The 12,395-nt window shown below is 40.6% G+C and overlaps 1 protein-coding gene across 1 annotated transcript; it reads right to left on the bottom strand.

Moving 5' to 3' along the window:
- Positions 1-237: 237 nt before the first annotated feature.
- Positions 238-6,834, bottom strand: LOC113476996 (stromelysin-1-like). Its single transcript, XM_026843055.1, has 10 exons — positions 6,696-6,834; positions 6,308-6,552; positions 5,690-5,838; positions 5,464-5,595; positions 4,463-4,624; positions 3,691-3,910; positions 2,472-2,605; positions 1,772-1,931; positions 827-930; positions 238-630 (listed from the first exon to the last, which is right to left on the bottom strand). Exons 1-10 carry the CDS (start codon positions 6,798-6,800, stop codon positions 530-532), a joined length of 1,512 nt encoding a protein of 503 aa, XP_026698856.1. The 5' UTR covers positions 6,801-6,834; the 3' UTR covers positions 238-529.
- Positions 6,835-12,395: the final 5,561 nt, after the last annotated feature.

Here is a 12,395-nt window from a genome sequence, read left to right on the forward strand (position 1 = left end):
CATGGCAAGTGAGCTACAGCCACCAGTCTCTCCACAGACCTTCCCACACCATCATGTAGGATCTTCTCCTATCTCTTCTGCCTCCCCCACATTATTCCTCTCTGTTTCCTTCCTCTGTCCCCCAGGTCACCTCTTACTGCCTGTTGAAACTGCCCACCTACTAGTGCTTCTCTTTAACCTTCCCCCATGGACCCTGATAAAAATAGTGGTGGAGTCCTGGTGTCGTTCCTGCTTGTGTCTGGTTATATCAGATGCTTTGTCTCCAGTGGACTGAATCAGAACACAGGAACACTGGAGCAAAATACTTTATTACTCAAAAAACCCTCAATTAATAAATAGTTGGAAAACAAAATAAATAAAAACTGTACATTAAGTTTTACATTTTGAAGGTTTTAAATTAGAATTTTCAAAGCTCATCATTTCAGACTTGGATGCACAGTAACAGCTGAATGATATTGTTTATAATAACCAAGGAACATGAAAAAACATTTCTGGTACAAATACAGCCTTGCACCATCACTTAATTTTTCTAGCAATTAAACCAGCTGTTGCTCTTCATTATACGGATGAGTTTCTTGTTCTTGATGTCAACCTCATACTGGTTTGATCCATGGAAAAAGTAGAAATGTCCTAGAATTGGAAGGACAAAATATTGGCAAATTAATAATTTTTTTTTTTTTTGTATACCTATTGATAGACACTTACTATTTTCTTGGGTGTTTTAAAAAAATATCAGAACAAATATATATGTATTTGAAACACATACTTTTGGGGGTTTGGTTGGTGGTTTTTTGTTTTGTTTTTAATTATATTGCAAGCTATTTACCATTTTTCTGAAGGACAGCATCAACTGTGTAGTCAATTCCTTGGAAGTCAGCTGCTATTTTTCTTGGATATCCTCTTTCCATTGACTGGGTATTTTCATTGAAACTAAATAAAGAAATTGCATGAAAACAAGAAACAAACTTGTGATGTTCAATGTTGAAACCAAGTGGAATTTTTACTGAATAGGCCTATTCCCAGCTAAAAAAACAGTAACTGTGTGCATCTGTGATCTCATAGAACTCTATAAATCCTGGCTGTGTGGATATTTACATATTTAGTGGCCTATACAAGGCTGTTTTCAGAACATCAGACTAAATAGTTTGCTACCCTTTCCTAAGACTGATAATAAGGATGGATGGGGTTTATACAGAGTAATATTAACTTAATTATGCAAAACAGATATTTTCATTTTACAGCATCCGATCTATGAAGTGCCTTAATGAGATGAATATAAACATCTGGTGTAATAATACTCTTTCAAGATAATATTATAGATTAATTATTAGGGCTAATATTACTGCTTATCTGAACTGTTTCTTAAAAAGTAAATATTTTAGTCTCCTTCCATAGCTTTCTTAATAGATTTTTCATTTACAAATTTCAGAGAACACTTTTACCCCTTAATAGCTACTGAGTGAATACATGATATGATGACAAGTCTACTTGCATTATCTTTTTATACTAAGTTCATGTAATACTGTTTCCTAATGAATAAACAAAGCTTATTTGTCTGTTAATCACAGACTGGTAGGAATAACTAGATGTTGTCTTTATCTCAGGTGTTACAGGCTTTATTCTATAGAGTTAAGTAATTGCCTCTGAGTTTCAGCTTTATACTGGCTGAGAAGGCTGAGGGCAAGATGCCATACTGTACAAATACTAGTATAATTTGACATTTTAAAAGCTATTTTGATTATCTGCTGTACAAAACAGAAATGAACCTTACCTCCAGTACTTGTTGCCTACAAAGAAATAGGTTTTCTTTGTATTTTGATCATGAACAGCTGCATCAATTTTCCCAACACTGGTGGGGAAGCCCAGGTTCTGAATAGGCTTGGGGAAGCCTGGCTCTATTCTGTAGCCACTGACAGCCCAGTACTGGTCATCTGAAGGAAAACCAGAAAAAGTTAGTAAGGATTCCTGAGGAGACTGAGCTCTTTTTCATCAAAGCCCCAGAGCTTTCTGTGTAGTAAATACCACCAAATAGCACAAATGTCCAGCTGAGAACACAACCCTCTAGGACACACATAAGTTTGAATATTTCAGAGCTGTTGGATTTTCCACTTTATATAGTCTTTAGAGTATTATATACTCAATAGCTAAAATTCAACATATTTTCTAGGTGTGTTTCACACCTTTAAAAATGTATTTAAGTAACAATGTAGGCAATCAATTTTATCTCAGCTATGATGTGTCTCACTGAAAAGAGTAATATCATATTGTACAAGGCTGTTGTGAATCAGCATTTATTAATGACAGTAACATTAGCATTTTCAAAATGAAAATGGATTTAAATATTAAGAATATCTTATATCAGTACTAATGCTAGTATTAGTATAATATTATTTCATTATTATTACATAACATTAGCAGTACTATTATAACTTCATTCATAGAAAGGACTGATGGATATGTAAGAGAAATACCTTTAAAAAATACCACTCGATCCTTCTTGTCAACCTCATAAGCTGCATCAAAGCCAGCTGCCAGTGGTGGCCAGAATGAGGAGATGGTGTCGTGCTCAATGTCTGAGAAATATGGACTTTTGCGCCAGACGTAGCTGATAGAAATGAAAACAGCAGTGTTTCATTGTCTGGATTTCGCTAGGAGATCTGTAGCCCAGAAATGTGCTTTAAATCCTACTGTCTAGGTGCTGGATCCAATCCTCCCTATGAGGCAGAGATATCTTCCCTTTTGGGATACAGTGCTTCACTTTGCCCTGTTGTCTCATACACATTTTCCCTTTACTGCAGGTTGTTCTGAGGTCACAGAATGGTTGAGGTTGGAAGGGACCTCTGGAGGTCATCTTGTCCAACCCCTTGGCTCAAGCACAGGCACCTAGAGCTGGTGGCCCTGTAGACCTCTCCACAGGCACCCTGATGGCTTACCCAAGACAATATGTGATGTTCATTAAACATTCTTGAGAAACATGTTAAAACCCAATTTAGGGAGGAATTGCTCCTTCCTCCTCCTCCTCTTCCCTGAAAATTATTACGTTTTTAAGCTACAATTCTTTAACATGTGTTTTAGAAGGGAAGTGAGGTGCACATCACCAAAGGAAGTTTGTTCAATCAAAACACAATTACCAACCCAAGAAGTGGGTGAAACCCTGGGCCTGTCATGCTGTTGTCCCTCACCAGGGTGGATGTGCCCAACAAACAACCCTCTACAGTGCCCAGTGTCAGAGTGTACTCAAGAAATGGACAGCTGTGGCAGCAAAGGCTCCCTACAGACAGTACTGGGCTGTGGTCCAGTGCAAACTCCTAGGTCAGAGTGCCACTAAAAGTCACCAGTGACATTTTACACAGCTCCTTTGACCCACATGAGGGATGGTGTGACAAGGATGGCACTGCATTCAAAGCAGCTGCAGACTGAAGTGTGACACTGAGATTATTCAGCCATGCACAATTTTAACAGACATAGGTGATGATGTATGATGGTTTAAAACATTTTACTCACCTGTCAGTAAACCACATTACTCACCCAGCCCATCTAGGCTAATAAAATTTTGTAAAGTTGCCCTAGTACTTTCAGAAAGAACTATCTTCCTTTGTAACCAAGGGAAGATAAACTCCTTGAACTGAACTTGATTCTTTGCTTTTGTGAATCTCACAAGAAGATGTTGCTAGAAATGAAAGCACTTACCTGCCTTTGAAGAACAGTATTTCCCCACGGAGAGTAGTGATAGCATCAAAAGTCAAATGAGGATCACAGTCCTCTGGTCTTGTGGGGGTTTTGGAGGGTGTAATTTCTGTTGGTTCCTCCCGGGGTGACACTTCAGTTGGTGCTTCTGCAGGTGTCATTTCAGTTGGTTCTTGTGGGGAAAAAGTTTTTGTTGGAAGTGCAGGAGATTCCCTAGGGGGTCCTTTGGGAAATAGATAAGTGTAGAATTGGAAGATGAATTAGAGTGTTTCATGTTGCAGAGCTTCAGGATGGAGCCAGATCTATAGGTTTCTTAAGGTTAAATCTCAACTAGTAAACTAATGCTAGGGAAAGTTCCTGGGCAATTTAACTTGGCTATCTGTGTTGCTGACTGCTAAAATGGTCTCTGGAATTATTTTGCCTTGACAAGTTGTTGGTCTCTTAATGCATTTAGTTAATGCATTTCCAAAAGGCAGCTGTGCATGTAACCACCCTTTTGTGGAAGATAAGAGACATGGGTCATTCCTCTGGTGTCATTGGAGAAAGGGTCTTGGACCTTTTGACTTATTGGCATGGATATAGCCCACAGATTCCATTTCACATATATAGACTCTTAGCCACAAAGAAACCAAGAGATTTGCCTGAAAATAATACCAGCAAATTAAAACTCAGTATCCTTCTTGCAGTAGAAAGTTCAGTACATTTTAGCTGATGGGTAAAATTAATTGTAAATGTTTATATATCATCCTCAAAAAAAATTATGTTTCTTGCTTACCATACAGGGCTTGAATGCCATCAATATCATCTTGAGGAAGCGTGTAGTCCCTTGTATCCCTGGCCATATATATAGGATACATCAAAGCACCGAAGACGTCAGAATGACCAAGACCTAGTGAGTGGCCCAACTCATGAGCAGCAACAAGAAATAAGTTGTATCCTAAAAAAGATCCAGCACAAAGATCAAACACTGAATACATTTTCTTGCATGACAGTAGGATACAGGTGTGATCCTCTCATGCATGATATATCGTTCATGGTCGTAATAAAACAGCAAAATCTAAGAGGGTCTCTGGCATCCTGAAGGAGAAATCAGTTTTAAATTCTAAACAATTATTTCTCATGGGGAAAGGAATCTGGGGACAGTTTTTGCTTATGTCGCAGAAATGTTCCTGCCAATGAAGAAACAAAGTTTCTTCAATGTTAATAACGACTGAAAACTGGGTGAGAACATTTTAGTCATCCGGTCAGATTTGGGGAATCACCAATGACATGGAATTCACCTGGTAACTACTTCACAAAGACCAGTAACATGTAACATCATCCCTGGACATTGCTGGAAATCAGAACACTGCACTGTTATATTTAATTGTATTTGCTAGCAAACTCAAGATTGTTTTTTTCCTTTGCAGAATTTAAAGATTTACATCACTTCAAATCAGGGGAAAAAAAAAAAAAAAAAGAAGTGAGAGCTTAATATTACAGCTTTTGAGGTCATTACCTGAGGGTGAAAATTCCCTGCCTTATGATGTTACGGTTACCCAATATTGCTGTTTCATGCTAATCTCATTTCCTTCACTGGGGTTATAATTGCAGTCTGTGCATTAATTTCAGGGGACTGACATGACTGGGTCAAAATATGCAGAATCATTTTACTAAATTACACTGACATATCTCAGTAAATACTGCAACTACTGCCATGGGATCTGTGATTTGCTGTGTCTTCAAGACAACACTGTCTAATAAAAAACAGGCAACACAATATTTAAGGTTACCTACCATTATAGGTAGTAAATTTCGTCCAGCTTTCATCTTCATCAAAGTGGGCATCTCCTCCTATCCCATTGCCAGGGGGGTAGGCATGAGCCAGAGTTCCTCCTGGACCATCAAAGGAATAGAAGTCACCATGAACTAAAAAAAAGGGAAAATGAAGTGATGCTTTCCATCATCTCTGTAAGAAAAAACGACAAAACCTTATCATTCCCAGGCCAGGGAGTGCCCTTACATCCAGCTGCGAAGGAGATCATTATATCTGCTTGACCAGTGTAGAGCCTGGTGAATCTCAAAGGGGTGACACTGCTCCAGAGTTGCAAGGCTTTTGCAATTGCTTCCTCTACATCACTTTGCAGCATGTCTGGGGTGTAGTTCAAAATCCTGTGAAATAAGGCAGAAGGAATTAAAAACAACCAGATCACATGTGGCTGGGGCACATAGTATCAAGGTCAAATATTTTTATCAGTGGTTATTATTATTTATACACCTCAAGTTGCTTATTTTCAAATTATTTGCTTACATAACAAAGGAAGTTTTAAGTTTTCTTTCTCATCTTTCAGAAATCCTAATATATATATTTTATCCCTTGTAGCCACTGAGTATATTATTTAGTAGGCTGTTAACTAGCTAATGTAAACTCCTATTCTGGTATTTTCATTGCTGTTTGGAAGCCTAAAGCAAAGGATATGAATAGTCCCCCACATTCATGGCCCTTTCATCCTGAATGGGGCTTTTAATATGGAGAAATACGGGAATGGATAAACAGTAATGAACCTGTTGGGATTATTTCTGCCTAGTATTCACAAAGCTTTCCAGTTGTGTACACACAAACATCTTTAATATATGTTACCGATACGTGACATCTTCTTTCTTCCACCTAGGGCTCAGTGGGAAGGTGCTGTATGAACGGACATCTGGTATTCCACATCTAGGCTGCTTCATAATGTCCAGTGTCTCAGGATTCAGCTCCCCAGTCACCTCTAGCCCAAAGAATGATTGCATCTCTCGTATTTTGTCAGCCATGTGATTGAAGTTCTTTGTTTTAAAGAGAGAACTTTTCTCTTCTTTAAAATCATAAAAATTTTGCAGATATTTCTGATGGGAAAGAAAAAGCAACAATTTAGAACATAAACATTTCTTTACAAATGCAGCGAGTTGTTAATAAAATACATCACTAATACATCACTATGTTAATTTTCTCAATAAATTATTTCTTAAGTTCTGTCTGTAGTCCTTACCTTAGCCAATTGCATATCTTCTTTTTCTTTTTCTGAAACCACTGGAAAAGCACAAGAACATGCAACATATAGTAACCCAAGGAAAGGAAGGATCTTTGTCTTCATCTTTGTCTCCCTGTCCTATCAGCCCTTGCTAGAAGACCTCTCAATCTCTTCCTCTGTCCAAGGCTCAAAAGTGTTTCTCTATTTATATCAGTTGTGCGCTTGCTAAAGTCAATAACTGCATGACTCAGTTTATAACATCCTCCGATTTCCCACAGAAACACAGAAAACAAATTTGGTTTTAGAAGCAAGCTAACACATGACAGTTTACCTTGCCCAAAAAACCCTGATTTCGCAATCATATTATTAGACAGTATTTTTTTTTCTTCATTCCTAAACTGGACCAATATTTTAAACTTGCAAGTATCTGAATCTATAATCAGTCACCTGGATAAAAATCACCTAGTTATTTAGAGGTGCTAAAGGGACCTGGGTCTCTGTGAGACACAAAAATCTGTTGTAGCACATGATAAAGGACCTCTAGAAACTGCCCCTCAATTTTCTCAGTGTGACACCATGCAGCACCTCCCCATGTAAGGAATGAACTCCTTCCTTTAGCCCAGTTTGTCCCTGATAATTTTAGTGACATAGCTGATATGAAAATAAAAATAAAAAAATTACTCATTTATCTATTCTCTTGAGCTTGATATCCCAGCATGGTTACAGAACCATCATTTGTGCTGCTATTAAGCCTGTGTAATCACAGATTTATGGGTGCATCCCCTTGTTCTCCATTCTCACTTTAGGCAACTCCCATACCACAACATAAAGGTCTTAGTAGAGCACCCCAGATCATATACCCGGTCTGCATAGCCTATCAGCCAAGGGCATTTTCACAACTAAAGAAGAAATGGCAGAAATTGCCCTAGAGAACTAAAGGCACCTTGGGGACGCTGGGGTCTTCAGACAAGCTTTTTAATACATGTTTCCAAAGTTAGATGGAAGATAACAAGGATCTGAGTTGTAGATTCCAAAGTTCCCCAATTTGTCAGAAGTCTTACTTTGGTTCCTATGTCTTTTTCTGAATGTGGTGCATTGCACTTTGTGCAGGAGTTGCAGAACTACTGTCACTCAGTTCCCTCTTTATTGCCTGTCATTTCTGAGACATCCATCTTTTGAAGCAGAATTCTCCTGTGTTGACTTAGTGCCCAAATGCAAGTTCAAAAGGAAAAGTATGAGCTAAAAATAGTCTACTTCTTTTTGAACATGAGAAAAAGAAGGAAAATAAGCCACTTTTCCAGTGAAAGCAAACATATTGGAAACCAAAAAAACAACCCTAGCACCAGAGCAGCTGAGCTCTGCAGTCTGTGAGGTGGCCTGGGGAAAAGACATGGCCTCCTTCCAAAGGAAACTGGAGTTGAACTGCCCAGCTGGAGTAGGGTCACATTGCATGCATGACCCAGGTCAAAGCCCAGGTCCTTGAACCACTGCATTAAGTGGCACAGACGTTTATGTCTCAGGATGCAGCTGGATGAGGACAGCTTTGCCAATAGCTCACTGCAGCTGTAATGGGGTTCTCCTGCTCCTCCTGTCCTGGGCATCACTCCTTCTGATACCAAGTGTGTCCTCAGTGAACTGATCCAGAGGGATGAAGCTACAAGAAAACAGCCCAAGCCCACCAATGATAGTTTTCTACTCAGGTTAGCAACTGCACTGGCTGCCCAAGAGGTGAGAAGAGCACCTGAGCCATCCTGAAGGAGGGGTGAGATATCGCAGATGGGAACAGAGGTGCAGGGAGGCAGTCAGGCACAAATCTAGGATGCTAGGTCCTCTCTTTTTGGCTGCAGCAAGGTAAAAGATTATCTCTTGCTGGTCATGGAACAGCACCGCAAACTTCATTTGTAGATTATGGTGTTTGCATTTGCACAAAGAAATTCAGACACAAAGCGGGGCCATTTTTAATTCTGTATTTGTATCTGCACAGAGCAGCAGCAATTAGCATATGGCACTTATCCTCTGCTTTCAGCAAAATGTTTTATAAACACCCTGCTTGCTGTGTCCAGGTGATCTGGGGTGAAGCAGTCAGAGTGGCGGGATGCAGCACAAACATTTGGCAAACATTATAGCAAGCTCTTTTTAATGTTTAGGAAGCTCTTATTTCTCACTGACTTTTGCCTGGCTGCTGATAGGCATGGTACAGCTCCTTCATAGCTGTTGGCTTTTCCTTCCAGAGTCTGTTGCCTCCGTGCTTGAGCTGACATTTATGGAGTGGCTGGTGAGCACTGGCAGGGCAAGAGCTGGGTTTTCCCTTGTGAATGCATTTGGCAGCACGAGTGGGGAAAGTACACATCTGAGATGTGTGAGCAAGTGTGCTTTTTTCCGTGCACGCAGATCCAAGAGAGGACTTGCCCTCTTGTGCTGACCCCAAAGACATCAGCAGCTTTTAGGGTTCAAACTCACACAGGTACTCAGTCCTGGGTTTAGGTATTACAGGATGCAAACAGGACCCATGTTGTGGTTTTAATAGAGATCTAAAATTATGGAAAATTACCTTGTCAGTGTACATGAAGAAGATTTATTGGTAAAGACACAGGTCTGATTTAAATGAGGTAAGCTGACCTGAAGAGATGACTTCACAAAGCACTTTTGCCTTACCTATAGGTCCACTAGTTCATAAGTTCTGCTTCAGGGGTGCCAGAAACACTAAATTCTTGACAAGGCTCAGCAGGTCAGGTGCCTGTTTCTTGCCTTGGCTCCATAGGTAACCCCAATGAGATGCTGATCTTCCCATCTGCCCTGGGAGGCGGCTTCCCTCTGTGCCCTGAAGTTGCTGTTGTCCTCCAGCTGGATTGGAGTCGGCACAGACCGTGGCGGTGACTCTTGCCAGTTTATACAGCAGCAAAACAGACCGGATGGATTCAGGAATACTGCTCATTTCTTCCCTCAGCTCATCGGCACTCAGACTCATATGTCCCATATCACTGGTGAGTGCCTTAACCACTGCACTCAGGGACAAGAGTGGGTGCTTTCCCAGGAAGACCCCTGCAAGTAGAACAGAGCATTTCACTGAAAGCCTGCCAACATCCAGGCTAATACTCCTCCACCACAGAACTGTTTGTCCTCTGACAGTGTAATTCATCCTATCCTGTGGGGTCTAGTCCAAGTGCCAGGCTATTCAGCAGATTTGTCAAAATTCTAGCTGGGAATTTTGCCACTTCTTCTTTTTATATGGTTGAAATTCCATCCAGAAATGTCATGTCAGCTCTATTTGGCAGTTTTGACTTATGGAAAGAAGTGGAAGGATACTTAATGTAGTCATATTGAGCAATTGTCATTATCTGTATACACAACTGAAAATTAAAACATAGGAAGCTTGAACTAACTAAACATACACACACTACGTTTTCACTTCCTAAATTTATAGAAAGATCTGTAGATGTCATCTTTCCCACCTCCTCTTCTCTCATAGTGTTTCTAAACTCTACCTCTCTGACCTGTCTGTGCCAAAGAAGCAGGATGAAGGTCTTGGACATACCCAGACATGGAAGAAGCTGCTGTTTTTTTCCACTCTAATGGTACTGAGAGATAAACTCAAGCAGGAGATAGATACAAGCAGGTGTCTGGGACTTGAGGAACAATAACTGTACAGAAAAAAACCCACAAGCCCTTTACATGTTTATATAGTCCAGTCTTTCCTAGATAACAGCTAGATAATAGAAAAGAAGTGGTTGGGAGAGGTAAGCAAACATATTTGTTATATGGAAAAAAAAAAAAGGAAAAAAAAAAAAGCCTTCTATTAAAAGAGAAGCTAGAGAATATTTCCTGAAAATGAAACACTTTCAGTCTATTTCTACAGTATTTTGAGAGTATTGAAATTGAGCCTGAAATAGGTATTGACTTGAATTCCACAATTTTGCCTGTACGTCCAAATATTTCCGTTCATCAGTGGGATCTCTTCATCCTAGTTTTATAATAATAGAGCTGTTGCTAATAATTATGTTAGTCATTATTCTACTTCATCTGAACATTTTGTCCAGGTTCCATTGCGAACTGAGAGATGGCACATAGAGATAGCCTCAATGGCTGATTTTAATTAAAGAGGAATTCAGATATTTTTTTGATGCCTGTATATCCTCTCCTTGAGTATTATCAACAACAATAAAGCTGAAATCACTTCCGCACTTATGTTTAGTGTATAAACAAGTTTTGTAAGTTGCATGTCATTTCCTCTCAGCAGTGTCTGACACTATCTTCTTACGAAGACATGGTCACAAAGTGATTGCAGTCCACTGGTGTTATATCATCCCCTCAGCAAACAAGAAGCATGCCAGAATCCAATGCCCAAGAATGTTGAGGTTTGCAGGAATTAAACTGGAATACAAAATTTTGAAATTTTGCCACCCTACAGATAAGCCCTTATTTCATAAATGGCACTATATCTGGGCCATTCTCTGAATTTAAACACAGCCCTGAGCAATAGGTTAGGCAGGAAGCACTGTGGTTGTGAGACACAATTAATTCACTGTTTTCTCTTTATCACAGAATCATAGAATAGTTTGGGTTGGAAGGGACCTTAAAGATCACCTAGTTCCAGCCCCCTGCCATGGGCAGGGACACCTTCCACTAGCCCAGGTTGCTCAAAGCCCCGTCCAACCTGGCCTTGAACACTGCCAGGGAGGGGGCAGCCACAGCTTCTCTGGGCAACCTGTGCCAGTGTCTCACCACCCTCACAGGAAAGAATTTCTTCCTTATTTCTAATCTAAATCTACTCTCTTTCAGTTTAAAACCATTACCCCTCATCTTATTACTACACTCCCTGATAAAGAGTCCCTCCCCATCTTTCCTGTAGGGCCACTTTAAGTACTGGAAGGCTGCTATAAGATCTCCCGGAAGCCTTCTCTTCTGCAGTCTGAATGACCCCAACTCTGTCTGCCTGTCCTCATGGGAGAGGTGCTGCAGCTCCAGATCATCCTTATGACTTTCCTCTGGACTTTCTTGAGCAGGTCCGTGCTTCTTATGTCGGGAGCCCCAGAGCTGGACACAGTACTCCAGGTGGGGTCTCACAAGAGCAGAGTATAGGGCAAGAATCACCTCCCTTGACCCACTGGCCACACTTCTCTTGATGCAGCACAGGGTGTGATATGGCTTCATTGCTGGGTCATGTTGAGCTTCTTGTCAACCAACATCCCCAAGTCCTTCTCCGCAGGGCTGCTCTCAATCCACTCATTTTCCATCCTGTATTTGTGCATGGGATTGCCTTGAACCATGTGCAGGTCCTTGCACTTGGCCTTGTTGAACTTTGAGGCTCACATGGGCCCACCTCTCAAGCCTGTCCATGTCCCTCTGGATGGCACATCCCTTCCCTCCAGCGTGTCAATGGCACCACACAGCTTGGTGTCGTCAGCAAACTTGTTGAGGGTTTACTCAGTCCCACTGTCCATGACTCGAACAAAGATGTTAAACAGCACCAGTCCCCACACTGACCCCTGAGGAATGCCATTCAACCACTCCCCTCCACTTGGACATTGAGCCTCTTTGAGTGCAACCATGCAGCCAATTTCTTATCCACCGAGTGTTCCATCCATCAAATCCATGTCTCTCCAATTTAGAGACAAGGATGTCATGTGGTAGAGTGTCAAACACTTTGCAGGAGTCCAGGTAGATAACTATTCTGGCCCCTACTAGATTCAGACTGTGTCACTGTCTGAAATGATCTCA

This window comes from Athene cunicularia, assembly GCF_003259725.1.
Source record: "Athene cunicularia isolate RWA chromosome 1 unlocalized genomic scaffold, athCun1 chr1_part1, whole genome shotgun sequence".
NCBI classification, from domain to species: Eukaryota; Metazoa; Chordata; class Aves; order Strigiformes; family Strigidae; genus Athene; species Athene cunicularia.